The 21,896-nt window shown below is 41.5% G+C and overlaps 1 protein-coding gene across 2 annotated transcripts in view; it reads right to left on the bottom strand.

The window, feature by feature from the left end:
- Positions 1-21,893, bottom strand: part of PPP1R12A (protein phosphatase 1 regulatory subunit 12A) — a 208,000-nt gene extending 186,107 nt beyond the window's left edge. The window contains exon 1 of one of the 2 annotated variants that reach the window (XM_037885953.2): positions 21,356-21,893. In XM_037885953.2, coding sequence (XP_037741881.1) covers positions 21,356-21,592 — 237 coding nt within the window. In that variant the 5' untranslated portion in view covers positions 21,593-21,893. The remainder of the gene's footprint in view (positions 1-21,355) is intronic. The other variant, XM_037885960.2, reaches the window with a different exon arrangement.
- Positions 21,894-21,896: the final 3 nt, after the last annotated feature.

The following is a 21,896-nucleotide window of genomic DNA, read 5'->3' as shown; positions in this document are numbered from 1 at the left end:
AAGTGCCTGCTGCTGTGTCCTTTCTCCCTCCACCCCACTTCCCCTTTCCTTGAAAAGGTTCCAGCTCCTCTGATATACTGTGAAACGAGCTGAGCACTCTTTACAGAGTTAGAAGTGAAAGATCACAGATTTAGCTCTCCGACCCAGCATCTGTGGATACTGGTTGATGAGCAGTATGAGGAAGTAAAAAAGCTACTGACACTTTGTTGCAAGTCATTTGTACTGTATGGAGGACACCAATGTTCTCTTCTCATCCTTTGTCTTGAATACTGCTCTATCCAGGAGCTCCTGGAACAGTCTACAGTCTCTCACAATGTGGCTCATGTCATGAAAAACATGTTCAAGCTGAACAACCTGATGGTAAGTGCCACCCTGCAATAGCATTACTTGTCAAGGCAAAAAAGAAACCAGAGACAAAGACAGCTAAGAAAAACTTGTGAAGCATGACTTGGGGTCCTCAGTTTTGATTAGACCACCTCAGATTATATGCCCAAAGAGAACAGCAAAGGAAAAAGTAGGCAGAGGACTCTTAAGTCTTCAATTGTGTCAATTTCAGCACATTGCAATACATTTCACTCACTAACTGGTGGGTAATTCAGGCAGGACCTTGTCTTATAAATGAGTGAATTAGTTACCAAACTGGTGCGTGACCAGAGAGATTGAAGTGTTCTCCGACTGGTTTATGAACTGTGCCCACATATCTATTCAGGGGACACCATCACAGGGCCTAACAACATCAGCCACACTATCAGAGGCTCGTTCACCTGCACATCCACCAATGTGATATATGCCATCATGTGCCAGCAATGCCCCTCTGCCATGTACATTGGTCAAACTGGACAGTCTCTACGTAAAAGAATAAATGGACACAAATCAGATGTCAAGAATTATAACATTCATAAACCAGTCGGAGAACACTTCAATCTCTCTGGTCACGCAATCACAGACATGAGGGTCGCTATCTTAAAGCAAAAAAACTTCAAATCCAGACTCCAGCGAGAAACTGCTGAATTGGAATTCATTTGCAAATTGGATACTATTAATTTGGGCTTGAATAGAGACTGGGAGTGGCTAAGTCATTATGCAAGGTAGCCTGTCTCCCCTTGTTTTCTTTCCTGCAAAACCCCCCCCAAGACGCTCTGGTTAAACTTGGATTATTGCTGTGCACATTGTAAGATGAGCTGTTGCCAGCAGGAGAATGAGTTTGTGTGTGTGGTTTTTGGAAAAGGGGGGGGTGGGGGGGGGTGAGAAAACCTGGATTAGTGCTGGAGGTGACCCACCTTGATTATCATGCGCATTATAAAGAGGGGTTTCAAAGGGGGATGGGCTGTTGCCAGCAGGAGAGTGAATTTGTGTGTGTGTGGGGGGGGGGGGGGGGGAAGGGTGAGAAAACCTGGATTTGTGCTGGAAATGGCTCTACTTGAGGATCACTTTAGATAAGCTGTTGCCAGCGGGGGAGTGAGGTGGGAGGAAGTTTTGTTTCATGGTCTCTGTGTGTATATAATGTCTTCTGCAGTTTCCACGATATGCTATGCATCCGATGAAGTGAGCTGTAGCTCACGAAAGCTCATGCTCAAATAAACTGGTTAGTCTCTAAGGTGCCACAAGTACTCCTTTTCTTTTTGCTATAGATGGTTACACTTTCTTCCCTGAGACTATTGCTTTTTGTGATTTAAAGAAGTAGACAGCACAGTGTTCAGTTCTACTACTTTCAAACAATGTTTTGTAACACTGGACCCAAGTTTAAGTTCTGTCATCTGAATCACAGGTCATTGGCAGCTTTACTTGATAGGTTCAAGACCTGGAACAATTTTAGGTTCAATGTCTTTAGAAACCAACTCCTAATAGTCTGTGACCAATAAACCTGAATGCCTCCAATATCAAACCAGATGAGAACACAGTTCAATTGGGATGTCCAGAGTTCAGCAAGGATGATCTGTATTCCACAATTATACTAAATTTAAAAAAATTAACATTTGCTTGGCTTTAAAGGAACAGATTCTTCTATTCTTCACACTCAATCACCTGTCTAAAGTAGGAAGTTGAAGAAGTGGAAGTTCTGAAGGCATAATTTATGCCTTCACATTTTCAGTTCTGTGCTAGGAACTAAAGAGCCATGAAAAGCTAGCAGCTGTCAAAATTTTCTTGAGACACAAGGTAGGTGATGTAATATATTTTAGTTTATCAATTTCTGATGGTGAAAGCAGCTTTTGAGCTACACAGAGCTCTTTTTCAGGTTCAGGAAAGGTACTCAGTGTCACAGCTAAATACAAGGTGGAAGGTTTAGCATAAGCAGTTAAATTCTAAGAGACCATTCAAGGTGAAGTAGCCCATTAATACCTCCGCAGCTCCAAGAGTCAGGCCAAAAGAGAGGATTAATGGGTTACAGACTGTTGTAATAAGCCATGAATCCAGTGTCTTTATTAAGTTCATGATTTTTAGCATATAGCAGAGTTATGATTTAAAGTCCCAGGCTCACCTTTGGAAGGTGTTGTTCAGATTTCCTTTGAGGACAAGAACTGAGAGGTCAGATATGGAGTGATCATTTTGTGATAAGTGTTTGCTCACAGGTAGTATTGCGTTTTTGTCTTATTTTTCTGTGAGAGTTCATCGGAGAACACAGTGATTGTCTGGTTTCACCCACATAGTTATTGGGGCATTTGGTGCACTGTAGGAGATACACCTCATATTGTGACAGGCATATGTAGGAGCAATGGATCTAGGAAGGTGTGTTGTTGGGGAGCACTGATCATCGTAGCACTGTAGATAGGTCTGCAGAATGTGTGTCTGTTGTTATGGCGGAGTCTTGTGCCATTTGGAGTTGGTGTGCCCTGGTCTGTGGAGAACTTGCATCTGATAAGTCTGGCAAGGCTGGGGCAAAGGGGGGAGGAACGGGACGGGAGGGGAGTTGCATGAAGGTGAGAAGAAGGGGTTCAGGAAAGATCTCTTTCCGAATGTGGTCCCCATTGAGTATGGCTTGTAATTGTTTCATGATACCCCCATATGGGTTCCAGTGTGGGGTGGCAGATTTTCTTGAGTCATTGGCTGAATGGAGACATAAACAAAGCACAAAAAAAAAATACTGAATTTCTACAGTAGTTAAGAGAGAGATCTCTCTTTAGTAGTTAGAAGTATAGCATGGTTCACTGGTTATGGTGCTTTACTAGACTCACAAGGTCTAGGTTCTCCTACCAGCTTTGCCACTGACCTGTGGTGTCTCCTTAGTAAAGTCATTTCATTTCTATGTGCCTCTTTCCTTCCTCCACCCCCTACTACTTGTCTCTTGTCTATTTATAGCATAGTGCTTCCAGGTAGGAACAGTCTCTTGCTATGTGTGTACATTGTACAATGGGGCCTTAATTTTCTACTGTAATACAAACAAGTCACAACAGTTATAAACACACTGATTTAGAGCTATACTTTCTACTTGGATGTGGGGCTTCCACCAGATTTACTAGGAACCAAGTGGATATACCCAAGAGCAGAATTTAAGCCTCATGTTTATTCCTGACATTACAGAAAGTATAAAAAAACCTCAGCTTAAATTTGGCTCAAAAAAAAAGTATTAATTTTGTAAGAGTTAAGATTTTAACATCAGCTACCAAAATTTACATACATTTTAAAATTGAAATGCAATATTTTGAACAAGTTCTTCTGGGGGCTGAGGAGTCCACACCATTAGTTCCTACAGAATTTAATTTCCCATCCACGCTCATGCCCAATTTACCTATGTTGAAAATGTTAGGCTGTGCAACACATTCTGCAGAAGTGCTTTTGGTGGCTTATTTAGGAAAGTCTTTGAAATCCTTAGCATGGCTACAACAAAAAGAACTCCAGACAACTAGATAACATCTTGTTCTGAAGACAGAGTTTCTGCAGAACTGAACCTTAATCAGGATGTCCCCCAGAATCTTCCTTTTGCCTTAGCTTTTGCCTTAGCCACCACATTTTTGATGAGTACTAGGTATTTCATAAGATTTTCAAGCCCTGAAATGACAAGTCACCTGTTCTTAAGAAAGGTGCCCCCATTCTTCATAGCAGCAACTCAATTTTTAAAACACTTCAGTTATTGTACCTTATGACTCCGCTATTTTGTATTAACAGTCATTTAAATGTACAGCAAAGCTTTTTTCACTTCTGAAATTGAGATTTAACTGATGTCCCTCAGCTGCCATTCTATGCCCCCCTCCAAAACAGTATCCCCAACTGTGGTTTTTCTCATCCCAGAGAATCTGCTCATATAGTAACTTGCTCATATGTGGCTGCACCTTTCTGCTGCAAGACAGAGGACAGCTCCAGACAGAAAATCAAAAGGGACTTTTAATCACCCATAGGGATCTTATCCAGCCAGTCCAAAGAGCCACAATATTGTCCCATTAAAGGGCAGATCTTGACCCACAATCTGCCCTGCTTACAGTTCAGTACAGAAAATGAGGACATAAAATTCTACATGCACCTAGGTATTACATCAGTACTGCTACCATTCCTGCCCTGCTGTGAAGCAGGAAAATCTGAAGCTGGAGAATACAGCAGCCTGCTGTAACAATAGGTTTCCATGTGACCAAATGGCTACAGCTGGATTGTATTCTCCCCTAGAAAGAAAGTCCATAATCCTGGGTAGAAACTGGGAGGCTCTGAGAAAGTGGGGGGGGGGGGAGGGGGGAGGAATAACTGGCCAATGAGTAAGGCTAAGATTTTGTCATGGCTACTTTTAGTAAAAGTCATGGGCAGGTCATGGGCAATAAACAAAAACTGAAGGAAGCCGTGACCTGTCTGACTTTTGCTGCGGCAGCTCCATGGTTTCACCTGCCACCGTGGTAGCTGAGAGCTGCAGGATGACCATATTTCCCCAGCTGCTCGCCCAAGGAGCCTCTCCATCTGAGGCTGTTGCCTGCGGCTGGAACCCCGCCAGGGCCCTGCTGGCTGCCAGCTCCAGAGTCCCGCGGCCACTGGGGCTGAAGCAGAGAATGTCACGGAGGTCTCTGGAAGTCACAGATTCCGTGACTTCCATGACCTCCGTGACATAAACGTAGCCTTACTAATGAGTAATAAAAATATAGATCTGGATACAGGATGGATGTAGGCTGATGTATCATGATGAGGAGTGCTATCTTAAGGTTCCATATTTACTCAGTGATGTAGATATCACTTTTGCATAAAGACTGTTTGGACTTGAAAACTAGCTGCCAAACCAAACAATCAACTTATCTCAAAAGACAAAATGCATTCTTGTTCTCTTCATTAGCAAATCTTCAGTGATCAGAACTCTGATGGCCATTTTGTTGATGCATGGAGTAGATTACAGCTTGTCCTTCCAAACTAAACTGACTTTTTAGTACAGGTTAGTAAAGTTGTTTGAAGTTGCAGATTTTTCTAAAGAAATAGAAACTATACATATCTTCACAAGATTCTTGCTGGGGTTTTTTTTTGGTGTAATAGTAAAGATTTCATAGGACTGTTCTGCTAGAAGCTATTACTGCATGCAGTCCTGACTGAAAAGTGTGCTGTGCTTCCACAAAATTGACTGCTGCAAATGATGCTTAAAATCAGCGTTAAGATATCATCCAGTGGATATTTGAAAGATCAGCCACACTCCCATTCAGCCAGTTGAGACCTTTTGACACTCTAATGAAAAGGCAGGAGAAGAGAATACATCTGACTTGCAGGCCAATAAGGCATCTTTTTCCCCTGAACCTCTGAAACACAAGGTGGAGGATTACTACGTTAGCACAATTTACAATTTTGCCCTTTAAGGGGTCAGGGGCAAAAGTGTGCAGTAAAAGTTTAGATTCATTTAATGGGGCTTTAGAAATCAAGTCTTTGCTGAAAGTTAGAAGATGTTATTGTTTAAGTAAGGACTTTTCAAGCTATTCAAAGTCCAATTTCAGAAATCAAGAACAACGTTGTAGGATGTACTTCGGCCTTGCAATGTTTTACCCACCCAGAGTAATTTGAGGGGTAAGATTTAGAGTGAAATCCTGAATCCTTAAAGTCAACAGACAAGACTTCCGTTGATTTCAGACTTCCCGGGAGCCAGGGTTTCACTGGTAGTCCATACTTCCCCTCATTTAAAAAAAGGTGGGCAAACTGCATGTAGGATAGTATTTTAATGATTTTGTAAGACTTGTATTTAAGGATCCATTCCTGGGTTACCCTGCCATAATAATAATTTTTGTCATTATTATAATTACAGTTTGTGACACCTCAAGCTCATGTGTCTGAAATTTATTCATAAACTTGGCTAATTAAAAGGGTTTTTTTTCTTTTAAAAAGGCTTTCATTTTTAACTCTTAAGGATATTACAGAAACAGTGACTTCCACACATTTATGAATTAAGGCCAAACTTCTACTGCAAATACATGAAAACCTTTCATGCAAGTGTTTTCACCATTAAGAGATAGGGAACAAGCAGAGTTAACATAACATCTACAGAAGGAAGAATAGAACCCAGATTCTCTCACGCCAAATACTGCAGTTTAGCCACAAATCTAGACTTCACTGTTTGTAACTCACCTTATTAGAAGATAATTACAATTGCACTGCAGGAAATTATGATCTCAGTTTGATAACAGTTACCTCCCTTTCAGAAGAACAGCAGAGTAATTTAAAGATTCTCGTTAGTTTCACAGCTCTAAGAGGCATGGGCAGAAGTCGTGGGAAGTTTCACTTTTGCTGCTCAGAGTGCTGAGAAAGAATTGTATCTGTATCTTTACAGTAGGTGTGGTCTCTGGGGGGAAATAATGAAACACGCAGACCAAATTACTCATTTACTGCAAAAGAAAAAGCTATGAGTAGCACCAGTATAGGCCTACTAGAAAAATTCTGAGCAACAGTAGTAAAGCTAGATCATGGGTGGAGGGCTGGATGATGAAAGACAGGGATGGTGAAAAGGGGAAAAACAAAGAGGAACTTGGTCACTTCTCACTGACTCACATGCAATCCCCCCACCACCACCATCCAGTCAAGAAAGGTAAAACTATTTCTCCTCTGCAGCTGAAGAGCTGGGGAAACTGGAGCACAAAAAGTTCTATTTGGCACGTAGATACTACTATTCTGGAACATGTGCAGGGAAGGAGGAGGAGGAGAATTGGGAGTACCTAAGACTGTCTTCACAGCAGGTTGACATCTACGGCTGGCCCATGCTAGCGGACTTGGGCTCACAGGGCTCGAGCTCCATGGATGTTTCATTGCTATACAGATGGCTCTGTGACCCTCTCACCTCACAGGGTCCTAGAGCCCAGGCCCCAACCTGAGTTCGGAAGCCTACACAGCAATGGAACAGCCCCGCAATCCGAGGAGCCTGAGTCAGCTGACAAATTGTGAGAGCCCAAAGCTATTGATTTCTGCAGAATTTAAGCACCTTTAGATTGGTTTGTATTCAGTTAATTTAGAAGATTAAGTAGAGGGACTAGAAAACTAGCCAATGCTGTGTTATCTTTGAGTCAGCAAGCAGGCCCAGTGGTTCTGCTGCATCAAATGGTATTCCCCAACAGCAGCATCTTGAAATTAAGATGTCGTAAAACTAGTCATTCAGAACTCCGTGTAGCAGAGAAATAGTCAAGAATTGTTAGTTTCACGATACTGTTACAAAAAGCTATAAGCAAAGACAATCACTAGAGTCATTCATGGAATAAGCATACTCCAAAAAAGGTTCCAAGCAGCAAAGAGACATACTCCTTCTTTGCAACAGTTATTGGGGAAATATAATTTGAAATTTAAGACATACTGGCAAGAGGATAATATAAAGAATTGAGAGCCCATGCAAGAGCCATTGACTACAGTACCCTGCAGCTTTATTTACAAGCAAGCTGGGAGTTGTCAAGGACTAGGCTTCTCAGAAAGGCACTGCTTCTGGACCCCAACTGAAGCTCCCTCTTACCTAAATTTGCCCCCCTTCCACCTCTTCCCCCCATTAGCTAGTCTAGTAAGTTAAAAGTTAAGTATTTATTGCACAGTACTATACACTAATAGAAATATGGGGCGTATTTGTAAGATTATCACCCTCCCCACACTGCAGCCAGAGAAAGTGTTTCATTTTAAACACTTACAAGACCAAAATATTTTGAAATACCACAGCACGGTCAAAATTAACTTTTCTGGTGAGGAGTCCAGTGTTCCAATTACCCAGCAAGCAGAGGGACATATAGGGGTTAACAGCAAGATTCATCCTGGCCTATTTTTTGTACTGGCCTCCAGCTAGGAGGTACCAGTAATTAGGATTGGCCAACTGTTTAATCACACAAACCCAAACACCCTTGCCCCATCTGAGCCCATGAGGCCCCACCCCTTCTCCAAGGCCATGCCCCCGCTCACTCCATCGCTCGCTCTCCTACACCCTCACTCACTTTCACCAGACTGGGACGGGGTTGGGGGTGAGGGACGGGAGGCAGGCTCTGGGCTAGGATGGAGGGGTTCGGAGTGTGGGAGGGGGCTCCAGGCTGGGTCTGGGGCAGGGAGTTGTGCAGGAGGAGGTCCGGGATGCGGGCTCTGGGAGGGAGTCTGGGTGCAGGAGGGCATTCAGGAGGAGGCGAGGGGTTCAGGCTCCGGCCGGGCAGCGCTTACCTAGGGCGGCTCCCAGAAGCAACCAGCATGTCCGGTTCCTAGGCCCGGGGCAGCCAGGCGGCTCTGAGCGCTGCCCCTGCCTGCAGGCACCACCCCCACAGCTCCCACTGGCCACGGTTCCTGGCCATTTGGAGCTGCAGAGTCAGCACTCGGGGCAGGGGCAGGGGCAGCACGCAGAGGCCACCTGGCCGTCCCTACGCCTAGGAGCCAGAGGGACATGCCACTCACTTCCAGGAACCCTGCAGAGTCAGAGCAGGTAGGGAGCCTGCCTTAGCCCTGCTGTGCCGCTGACCAGACTTTGCCCTATTAAAATCTCCCCGATTGTTTTTAATAGTCACCGAGAGATTGAGGCTGATTCCGGGAGACTCCTGGCCAACCTGGGAAGGTTGACAACCCTAATAAAGATTCAAATATGTTCAGTTCTAGTGAGTTTTTTTTAAAAAAAACTGCTTTTGTCCAAAAAGGTTGTTTTTAATCTTCAGTGCTAAATGCTAGATCTTGTTTGTGCATAAACCAGGACTTCAGAATTGTTCACATAGTTGAGAAAGGTGCTAAAGTTTGAAATAGACTGGGGGTGAGGATGACATGGCATGCTACAAATAGCAAAAAAGGAGCAATTATTTGCTGTTTTATTTCATATACTAAGTGAAATTAAGTATTGGAGGGTTAGTGGTAGAGAGAAAATAGTCACACAGCACGTCTTTTTTAAGACATTAATTAAACATCTCTTCCCAAACTAACAGTAGAAACTATATAGTAATACTAGGCCTCCTACATCTTAGTCAAGTTACCAAAACACCAGTAAGAATATCTTACTGTAACTTCCTGCAGTCAAATAAAAATAAATTTCCCTTAATATGTAAGTTAGGTCTCCAGTATATAGTGACATGCCGGTATCAGTATTAAACACCCCTTGTCCACACTAATAAGGGGACTGCATACAGAAACTCACTGACAGCCACAGTATTAGTGCAGCACACCCTCTCTCCTATGCTATTCTTGAGAGCCAAGAAAATAGAAAGTGTTAAACTGTTTTCCATGGAGTTGGAGACAAATTACACACTCTATTCAAAGTAGCTTTAATCACTTAGGGCCCTTATAATAAAGTGCACAACAAGTTTCACAGGTTAGACAAAGTGAGAATGTAAAATTTCTACTAATTTGCAGTTTTATATAACTTATGTTTTTAATTCCATCTGATACTGACTGGGGAGACCTCTAGCCAAAATTAATACAATTACAAACTTCACTCTTTACCTGGACTAAAACCCAAGAGGAGGATGGCACAAGACATGATGGCACAGGACAGGATGGCTCAAGACACTTATCCTTAGCTGAGCTTTTTATGAAGGTTAGGCACCATCAAGTCATAAAGCACCAGTACAGAGTGATTTTTAGACCAAAGCAATTTACATTTAAAGTCAACTGTAGATTAGTAACACTCATTTGAAAATGTGTTAATGTAAACTTAAAGTTTAATTAAATGCTGAGAATTTTTAACTGACCCTTCTGGTAAGGTCTCAAATTTTACAAAAATGCTAAAGACAAGATACATAAAGTTAAGGTCTTGGTCCTGGAAACACTAACGCAGTTATGTAAAGTAGTTCATAATAATAGAATAGTCTGATTTCAGTGGCTATTCATGTGAGTAAAGCTAAGCATGTGCATGTTCACAACATTGTAAAGCTGTATTTATTAAAACTTTAGTGGCATAAAAATCTCATCTCAAAACAAGACTGAAAGTTTAGACTTTCGATACATTGACAAAATTATCACAAACTTATTTTTTGTAAATACACAGGCCAAGGTTTTCAAAACAAGGATCCTAAGCCTACATTTTAAGCACCTATTGGTATGATTTTAAAAAACTAAAAGACTTAGACGCACAAGGCCCATGAAAACTACAAACTGATGGAGAAATATAGCCTAGTCAAAGAATTTCAGCTTTCTTTCAGGTTTCAGAGTAGCAGCTGTGTTAGTCTGTATCTGCACAAAGAAAAGGAATACTTGTGGCACCTTAGAGACTAACAAATTTATTTGAGCATAAGCTTTCGTGAAGCTTTTCAGAAATTCAACAGGTTCACAAACTCCAGGGTCAGAAGGGAAAATTGTGATCATCTAGTCTGACCTTCTGTACAACACAGGCCATAGAATTTCCCTCAAAATAATTCCCAGAACCGATCTTTTAGAAAAACATCCAGTCTTGCTTTTAAAGTGTCTAAAGATAAAGAATCCACCACGATTAAACTGGTAAATTGTTCCAATGGTAAATTACTCTTAAAAATGTACACCTTATTTCCAGTCTGAATTTACCTAGCTTGAACTTCCAGTCCTTTGATCATGTTATGGCTTTGTCTACTATGCTGAAGAGCCCATTATCAAATATTTGTTCCCCCAAGCAGCACCTAATAGACTGATCAAATTACCCCTTTAAACTTCTTTGTTAAGCTAAATAGCTTGAGCTCCTTGGATCTACCTCTATGAGGCACATTTTCCATTCTTTTAATCATTCTTGTAGCTCTTCTCTGAACCATCCCTCTCCAATTTATTGATGTGCTTCTTCAATTGTGGACATCAGAACTGGACACAATCTTCCAACAGCAGTGCCAAATACAGTGATAAAATAACCTCTCTATTTTACTCAAGACTCCACTGTTTATGCATCCAAGGGTCACGTTAACCCTTCTGGCCACAAGCGTTGTGCTGGGAGCTCACGTTTAGCATCATGATTCCCAAATCTTTTTCAGAGTCACCACTTCTCAGGATCGTGTCCACCATCCTGGAAATATTACTCCTAGACGTATATGCATTTAGGTGTATTAAAATGTGTATTATTTTCTTGAGCCCAGCTTGCCAAGCGATCCAGATCACTCTTAATCAGTGACCTATCCTCTTCACTATTTACCATTCCCCTAGCATATGGGTCTTCTGCAAACTTTCAGTGATGATTTTGTGTTTTCTTGCAGGTCATTAATAAAAATGTTAAATAGCATAGGGCTAAGAACCAAACCCTGCAGGACCCCACTAGAAACATACCCAATCAATGATGATTCCCCATTTATAATTATATTCTGAGACCTATCAGTTTTAATCCATATAACATACCGTATCAATTTTATATTGTTCTAGTTCTTTAATCGAAAATGTTATCGGGTAATAAGTCAAACACCTTATAGAAGTCTCAGTACACTACAGCAACACTATTACCATTATCAATCTTGTAATCTCACTAAAAAATAAAGTTAGTTTGACAGGATCCATTTTCCGTAAACCCACGCTGATTTGCATTAATTATAGCAGCCTCCTTTAATTCTTTATAAATAGAGTCCCATATAAGCCACTTTAAAGTCTCCATTAATAATTTATCAGAAGGTGGTGCTGCTTGCAAATACAGAATAGAATATATGCCCATCAATTTTATGTTCAAGCTTGTGTTCTCACAGGCTCTGAGCTAGTCTCTCAGCACAGATGTGCATTATCAGAGTGAAACTCAGAACAAAATTTGAAGTTCTACTAACAAAACAAGTACATGACACAGTAATTCAAAACTATCAGGTGGGAAGAACTAGCAACATAAAACAAAACTAAAACCACTTTTTAAAAAAAAAAAAACACGTTTATCCATCCTGGTTCACACTATCAAGCAAAGGAATGGTGAACTGGCAATCAAAAGAAACAAAGCTACAGTAGCCTAGCTAAATTGGGGGAGGAGGGGCGAGAGAGAGAGGAGGGGACGACAACAAAAAAGACTTTGTATTGTATACAAGTCTAGAACTTCATAACACAAAACCCAGAAATTAGAACCATTCCACACAATAAGGGAGAGTGGCTGATAGGTTGGCCTCAAGGGCTCCTACCGTGACCCCCCTCTCCCATAAATCAAGGTCTTGCAGAGCCACACTACTAGAATTTTGTGCACATTATTTAGCTGTTAACTGGCAGTGCTCCCCCATCTGCAGTGACTAATGAGATAGGTCCTAGCTAGAGGGAAGCTAGAAATTTTTATTTTTATTTTTTACTTAGGGTAGTCTTGGGGAGAAAGATGAGATAATATTTTACAGAAAAAATATAATAGTGAATAGGGGATACAAAGAGTTTCTATGTTTATGCATGGACATTTTTATAAAAAAAGTCATGTGCCAAATTAATTAGTTTGCTTGAATGCTGCATTCCTTCCCTCTACCCTTCATGTTTGCCCCTATGGTAAGCTTGTGTTTTTAGATGGTCTCCTCTTATGAATTTGGAAAGCACTACCTAGAACATTCTACATGTTACAAATGTAAGTATTAGTACTAAAATAATTTGCAACCAGCCAATTTTGATTAAGAGTGACAGGTTTTTGTTTGACAACAAATAGAGCTGCACAGTTCTTATTAGTGATTAAATGTCAAAAGCAATAACTAGCACTCTTGTGGAGAAAATCCAGAGTCACCATAAGCAGGTGCAATGCCAAACTGGGCCTTTGTGTGATTATTTTGTCTGTAGTGCCTCAGCCTATTTATTAAAATCCCTGTATTTATCAAAGATCAATTACATTTATTTTATGATTTTAAATGCCCCCCATTCGCCTTATATTCCTAATACGCTCTAAGAAGGTGTATGACAGTAATGGAGAAACGAATGCCACCACTCATTTGAAAACATTTCTAAAACTCTGCATCAGTAAATTTAAAGTGGAAGACAAGATGAACTGTTTTGTACAGTAGTTAGTGATGCCTCAAAATCCATTAACACACCACTTTCGTAGGTGGCAGTTTGACAAAACTTACTATCTCTGATTTAAAATCTAGGTTTAAAACTCCAGAGACAATGCATGACTAAACATTTTGTTTGTTGTAAATACATGATAATCTTTTCCTTACTGACATATCACAATGCACTTTAACAGACTACTAGAAAGGTGACAGCTGAGGAATGCCTCCACTCCTATGCCAAGGTTTCCATTGACTCATTTCAGGAATGCACACAGCAAGCATGACAGCTTGGAATGTCTCCACCCATCTGATAGCATCTGAACATGCACTGCTTACAGCTAGCCATACAGACTTGCAGCTCTATTCCAATTAGATCAACAAAGAAAACTAATAAGAATTCGACTTTTACATGCAGTATGAAATTTTGCACTACTCAATGCATGCCAAGTGGTGAATACTTAATTGCGATGTACTTAATGGCTAAAATCTTAGTTTTCATCTCAGAAGGGAAATTAAACTGAACAAGAGACAATTAAGGGGCAAGTGCTTGCTCTTTTGTAATTCATCCTTTGAAGGATTTGGTGAGAACAATAAAATATAATCAGGTAAATGTTACTGAGTATCATGTTGTGCTCTCTTTTATAGTCCTCAAATTACTTATATCAGTAAGCATCTCCTATTAACTGGAATAGACATTCTAAGGTCACCAAAACAACACAAAACTAACCATTCGAAAGCTTGTATTATTTCCAGTTATGCCCATAGTGTGTACACAGAAGACATGGGCATAGATACTCATCTTAAGGATGATCTATTGAAGTCATGGTTCCAATAGCAATTATCCGAGGATCTGCCCCACCCTGGAGCTCACAATACAATCTGAATTATACCATTTCAGTAAACAGAAGTGAAATAGTTACAAGTTATGTTCAAAAGTTATAGTGACACCTAGGCTTAGTCTACTCCACCACCTAAAAATTAGGTCAACCTAGGTACACTGCTCAGGGCTATGAAAAATTTCACACCCTGTGGAACATAGTTAGGGTGACCTAACCCCCATTGTAGACACAGCTAGTTTGACAGAAGAATTCTTCCATTGACTTAGCTCCTGCCTCAAGGGTATGGATTTACTGGAGTGATGGGAAAAAACCCTTCTCTCAGTGTAGCAAGTGTCTATACCAGTAGTTCTCAACCTATTTACCACTGTTGGCCACATATGCAGATCCCAAGTGTTATGTGAGCCGCATCCACACTGTATATACACACTACATGTATTGCTCTGAGGACGTCACGTGGGCTGCAGCCATGTGCTGATTAGGCCGTAAGTGGCCCACGGGCCACAGGTTGAGAACCACTGGTCTACAGTACAGCTGTTTAACTGCAGTACTGCAGCTGTAGCACAGACATCTGCCTAGATCAGCAATTAACTTCCTCAACCTGAATCTGTTCACATGCAGTGGTTCCCAAACGACCTACTGTTATGAGTGGTTTATGTGACATTCCTTTTACTACACAAAAGTAGGTTACAAAAGAAAAACATTTTAAAAAAATTAAGCGTACCATATGTCAGAACACGCATGGCATTTAATCTACACATTTCATTGTAAAAAGAAAAGGAGTACTTGTGGCACCTTAGAGACTAAGTGAGCTGTAGCTCACGAAAGCTCATGCTCAAATAAATTGGTTAGTCTCTAAGGTGCCACAAGTACTCCTTTTCCTTTTGCGAATACAGACTAACACGGCTGTTACTCTGAAACATTTCATTGTGCCATTGAAGTCTGTAAATGCATCAGTGTACTGACTCAAGAATATTTAATTCCAGGGTAAAGTTTACAACTAGAAGACATGGTCATTAAACAGTAACTTATTTTACAAAATAAAATTATATTGGCTGTAGTTATTGCCAATATTTTGAATTTGTTATGAAACCTATGTGACTATCTTATAAACATACTCTTCAAATGCTACATTACAGATACTATAAATAAGTTTGAGATGTTTCTACTTATGTCATTGCCAGTAATTTTTAAGATGGGAGTTTCCCCAAGCTTCGTCTCAGCCTATATGTTAGAATTCAGTTCAGTTATTATATTTGTGCATTTAAAAGAGGACACTAAGTAGGGACAATGTGATGCCTTTACATACAACTCAAAAAAGAGAGGTTGGGTTCAAACTTGGCATATAGTTAATCCTCAGTATGCACAAGGCTGTTAAGCCAAGTTTGGAGAGGTATAACATTTACAATTATTGCACTCTACAAAAATTTGTATGCAGTCACATGCTTAGTAGAAAATACTATTTTTCTTATATGTAGGCTAAGTACTAAAGATGCCCTAAGTTATCATGTAGTATGAAGGGGCACATGATGTGCCCAACACTTCATATACTTTATCTCTTCCTCCACCACCACTATTTCTTTAGAGAGGACGGAAATTAGACAGGCCTTTATTAATGCAATATTAAGGTTGCAAAATTAAGCACAGAAATCAGGAAATTAAGAGTTACCTTAAAATAGTTATTAGCTTAGTCACACTGAAGTATTATGCTATTCAATTCTCATTTCCTGGAAATGAACACGTTTTACAGAATCTATGGCCAGCAGAAGTGTTTCCACTCATTTCTTTACGTTATAGTAATTTTTTAAAAACAAACATCTGAAGTCAGACAGTGCAACATTAAGAACCTAGAAGTGAAACTGATTTCCCCACTTCTGTTGTCCACACTGAGACACAAGCAAAAAGGAAAAAAGCAGAACAATGACCAATAAAGGATTTTTTTAAATCCTTACCTCTAAGCATACAGTGTTATCAGAAACAAGAATGATTTCCCCCCCATGCAATGAGATGGAAGGTATCAGTTTCACAGTAAACCAAGTACAAATTCTGACGTATGGATTTCAAGATTTTTGTGCAAATTTTTATATCTAATGTAAAACTAATTCATTTCTGCAAATGGGGCAACACTCTGTCCTCCAGTAAGACCAACACCACTGAAGTCGCAGCTCAGGGAGTGGGGACTGGGTGCTAAGGTGGCTTTGAGCCATTTTTGCATCATCTTGATCCTAAATTGCTCTGCAGCTCCTATCGTACTGTAGATGGCCATAGGAGCTTAGATTACAGCAATCTACCCCTGGCTACCGGGCTGCCATGCTATATGTTGTGTCCCCTTGCCCTGGTAACTTCCTATCCCAGGACTTACAAGGGGGTCCTCAAAAGACAGCCTTACAGCTGTCTTTCCTTGTTTTTATGCCAGTGGGCTCCATCTACAGCTCAATCACTGGTTTTTAATCATCCTTTTACACCACTCCAGCCCTTTAACCAGGAGTAAGGGCTCTAGAAGGGGATAAGGCTATTACCCAAGATATTTAATGACAACCAGTACTAAAACCCATGTCAGCATGAGTGATCAAGTATATACGTTTGCCATAAATAAGCAATAACTGCATCTCTTTGAAAGAAAAGGGAGGCAGTTAACTTATTTCAAAGTAAACTCAAAGCAACTACCTCTGCGATTAGTAAATATTAAGATAACAACTTGCATACATGGCATGTACTGTCATCTCCAAGTTTGCCCTTTGTCAGCCAAAACCAGATCACTGTACAGTTCTATAATGAATGATCTGTGGTTATAGTGTTGTTAGCCACTGCTGAGCCAGTGCTGTACAATACCAAGACAACAGCATTAAGATATTCTTAAAATCAGTTCCCCCACACCCCACATGAAAACTATGTTTTAGCTACAGAGTGGGTGAGGTAACACCTTTATTGGACCCACTTCTGTTGGTGAGAGATACCGTACAAGCTTTCGAGCTACACAGAACTCTTCTTCAGACTATACAGCAGATTTTGTTAGGAAGAAGAGTTTAAGAGATAGTAAGGCAATAAAGTCAATCTGCACGATAAATATCAAGGGTTCAATTCAAATAGCTAGTGTTATATTCCCACATCAGCTTGATCACCAGTTATACGGCAAAATTGTGTCAATACTTCCCCATAGTTCTCAGGTGTAGGAAGACAAATGACTGTTCACAAAGCACTCCAATATCTTAGGGATGAGCCTATAGAAGAGCGTATTATAGATTAAAAAAACCCACCACTAATAAGAACTACAAAACTGAAGTCTTCACTTCATGATGTGAATATACATACTATGCAATTTAGATCTGCTGGTCAACAAGTTTTAAAATAATTTGACAGTCTCTTTTTACAATAATCATTCCATAAAACCCAGTGCACAAGACGACTCATATACCCAACATAAACAAAAACCATGTTTGTATGTTGCTCATGTCAGTAAATCTGTTCTCAGAGTTAGCCTGTACTAAGAATTTCTAATTTTTTTTTTAAATAAGTGACAACGTGGAGGCTCTTATAGACCAGCCATGCACAGGCAATTTCTTCCCCTCCCCAGAGATTAAATGCTAGCAAGCATTACATGACATCACATTTCGCCTCCTGATTCTATTCTTCTCTTAAGTCCCTGCTGAATTACCTGGAAGGACACATCACAAGAAAAGAGTTAACCCCTACAATCCCAGCGTTACATCTATGCACATGACAGTTATACAGAAAAAATGCATTATTCAGAGACTCTGTCTTTTACAACTTCCATTGAACATGGAACATTTTGGATTAGGAAGCCCCAACCCAAAAAACATGGAAACCAACTATGCACAACCCTGTCAAAGGCACAAAATAAGATTCAAATTCAAAGATGTTAAAACCAGAAGGGACCATTATGATAATCTAGTCTAACCTAGATTACAAAACAAAAATATTTTTCTGCACTGATTTGCAAATAGGAAGCTTAAATACTACTTGGAATATAGGTGGTAAATGTGACAAAACGTAGTTTAATATGTTGCATCCCTTTAAAAAAGAAGTGCACTTAACATGCACCATGCCTACTTCTGCGCAGCAAAATATAAAATGAAATCAGCAGTGTCAAATCACTGTAGAATTAAAATGTGTAGGCAGTATGGGGGAAGAGAAGCACTTAGACTTTCCATCTCAGAAATAAATGTCTGCAGTCCACATTGGCCTTTAGAATGCATACTGAATAAGAAGCACAGTAAGAATTTGTTTTGTTATACAGGAAGAGGGACAAAAACCCTGCCTAGTTCATCCTACAAATTTTATTACTCCACCCAACTAGCTTTTGAGCCTTAATATTGGAACAGATTGCCTAATGAATGGCACAGTGGTTTGGCTGGTAGCACAACTTGTTGCCACAGTGGAAACTGAGGCTACGTCTATGCTGAAGTTGGAGTTCTATGGGTAGACACATATACATTAACTTTGATCCAGCTAGTATGCTATAAGAAGCAGGTTAGCCACTGTGGCAGCAGCAATCTACCTGCCCAAGTACTTACCTAGAGACTCCAACAGGATTGTTCTCAGGCAGCTAGCTTGCGCTGTACAGTTACACTGTTATTTTTAGCTCAATAGTTTGATCAAACCTAGCATGCACACACCTGAGCTGGAAATTACACCTCCAGCTGCAGTGTAGATATACCCTGAAACTGAAGCTACCCCAGGTGTTCACAGCTGAATGTGTTGAGGAACTGCCACCAACGCTTTGAAGGAAAGTGCTGCTTACCCCTTTTTCCTATACTGCCTTGTATCTACATGAAAATATTACAAAAATGTAGTTTATGCTCCTGTTGTAGTGCACGAAAACCTAACTCATCGTGGGCCATTCAAGATAGGAGAACACAGGTGATGTGGAATAAATGGATGAGTACCGGGGGAAGAAAGCGGTCCAAAAATGGGGATAAATCACTTCATTTTAGATATCATGCAGGTATTCTTGTTTCACGTGGATGAGCAGGTCTAAATTGATTGATATAGTGCTTAAAAATGATGGTAACCATGGAAAACCCTGTCTATAATAGGGTTTTCAACATTACCGACACTGGTGAAGTCACAATGGCATTAGCAAAGTGCTAAACTTTTGAGAAGTTTCCCTACAGTACACATGGCCTTACTTCATACCAAAACAGCTCTCATTTAGAGTAGACCCATCTATGATAAATAAGATGTGCAGCATTTTCTATTTTGTCTCAAATGCATGAACAACAAAGAAGTTTGGCTACACTAAAGACTGTGTGTCAATTAAAGGGACACTGCAACCAATACATTCCCTGAGGGGGTTGGGAGAATATACAATCAATTCACAGTTAAATCTCCCAATTTGCTGTCGACAAACATCTAGTTGAAAAGAAGCCTCCCATTTTTAGTTATCCCATAGTAGTAACACTAGAGTATCAACTACTCCAACAGAAGTTTAAGCAAAAAACCAAAAACTTGCAGCTATCTTGATCTCCCACTATCTGCGGTCAGCTTGCAAATTAAGGAGGGGTGAAAGTCTGACAGCACGGAGGCAAGGATGACATTAATAAATGCTAAAAATGTTGCACTACAGTATCATAAAGTTGTCAAAGAGACTCCTCCTCACCTGCTTTTTAAAAAGGCTTCTCAGAGTGGCCAAAAAACGGAAACCTTAGTCTTAATTTGTTGTTCTACCAATAACTATAAAAAACAACACTTCTTTTGTTCCCACCATTAAAAGTTCTATACATTCTGGACCTGAAAGAACTTGTTAATATATAAACAATATAACCAATATTACCAATATTCTAACAACAATATTACCAATTCTATCAAGGCTAATAATACAATGAAAAGGCAGGTGACAACTTTTGTACAGGAAACAGTAAAGCTAGTATATACACCTTACATTACAGTAAGAGTTAAAAGCATAAAATCCAGTTCTTAGCAATCCATTTATTGTTAGCTATTACAATAAATAATGGGGCATTCCTCATACTTATTTCACTATCAAGAGGTTTACCACATACTAAAGTCACCAGTTTCTGTTTAGAAAGAGAACACAGTCACAACACTGCTCTGAATTCCCTCACTGCGCTATTTTGGAAAGATTTTTTTACCTGATCGAACTAGAGCTCATAATTACTAAGTCTTTCTGGAACTACTGAGGTACAATTTTCAAAACAAAACATTAATCTATCAAAGAGATTATTCTTGCTTTTCTGAATTTAGTTTAGTTAATTTAATATGCTGCTATGGTTTTTGGTCTGTTGCAGAAACGAAAACTATTCGGGCAAACCCACATTATCTCTGGATTGCCACTGCCTTTCCTTATTTGGCTAACATTTTCAGATTCCAATCAGATTGCTATAAAACTTTAACATGCACAAAGCATCCATTTTGAGGAAACTTCACGGCCACTTTCATTAAGGGTGGGGGGAATGGAATGGAAAGTTAGATCTCAGTTCAAAAACCATGGACAAAGCAATCCCTTCTTACAACCTCCCACCGCAGGAAAAATATCCTGTAAAAACACTGCTAACCTAAGAGTAGGGCTTTCACACTGCGGCAGAAACCATCAATAAAGAAAGAAGCCTGTCTCCTATTGACAAACGTTTCTATATTAAGAACAACACACTAGTTCCCCCTAGAAACCAGAGAAAAATAAATGATCCGCCTTCACAAAAAGCAGATTTAATCCCCTAAAGTGCAGAAAAATTGGAGGGGTCTGGGGGGCAGGAACTCTCTCCCGATAACAGCAAACATGGGAGTGACCCTGTTTCTCATCCCCACCATCCCTACCTGCCAACACCACCCCCTTTCCGGGATCTGCCCTTCACCTCCCCAGACTCCGGGGCGCCATCTCTCCTCCCTGGACACGCAGCGGGCAGGGCCCCGGCGGACCCCGCTTTCTCAGAGACACCCTCCATGCTATCCATAGCCAGGGGGGTCCCACCGACACCGTCCCCGGGGGAAGGAAGGCAGAGAGGGCCCCGGATCACCCCAGTCAGAGGAGGAAAAGGTTTAGCCACCACCCCAGACAGTGGAGTAGGGCCGATCCCAGAGACTAGGGAAAACGAGGAAGAGCAGCCTCCGTAGGGCCGATCCATCGGCTCGGGACAGACCCCGCTGCTGAGAGCTGGAGCCAGGCTTGGCAGCACCTCCCCACGCCCCCAACCGGGCCCCGACCACCGAGCCCCTCCCGCCCCCGCGCGGCCAGGCCCAGCCCCAGTTCCCCCCCGCCCAAGCCGAGCCAGGCCCCGCACGGACCTGGTGCAGTGCGGTGAGCCCGTCCACATTGGCGTAGTTGATGTCGGCGCCCCGCTCCAGCAGCCGCAGCACCTCGTCCGTGTCCCCGCTGGAGCAGGCGGCCAGGAAGACGGCGCCGTCATCGAACTTCACCTTGGTCTTTTTGCGCTTGACCACGGGCGGCTCCAGGTCGGTCTCGGAGCCGAGCCAGCGCTTCAGCTGCTCGTTCCGCTTCTGTTTGGCGTCCGCCATCTTCATGCCCCGCTCCTGGCTGGCCCTAGCGCTCCGAACCGAGGAGAGCCTCTATCCACCACTATCCCATAGAGCACCGCGGCCGACCCGGCCGCCGCCGCCGCGCCGCACTCGCTCACCCTCCTAGAGGGAAAGAGCCGGAGAGGGGGCGCGGAGGCCGGCCGCTTTAACATAATCTCGCGAGAGTCCCGAGGGGAGGGAGCTATCAGAGGGCGGGGCTGTGAAGACTGGAGCGTGAGATCAGCCCTGAGCAGAGGGAGTGGGCGGGGACATGGGTGAGGCTCTGAGCGGGCCAAGGGCGCGCGGGGCA

This window comes from Chelonia mydas, chromosome 1, assembly GCF_015237465.2.
Source record: "Chelonia mydas isolate rCheMyd1 chromosome 1, rCheMyd1.pri.v2, whole genome shotgun sequence".
NCBI classification, from domain to species: domain Eukaryota; kingdom Metazoa; phylum Chordata; order Testudines; family Cheloniidae; genus Chelonia; species Chelonia mydas.
Note: the sequence above shows the minus strand (reverse complement) of the source record. Positions and strands in the feature narration are given on the sequence as shown.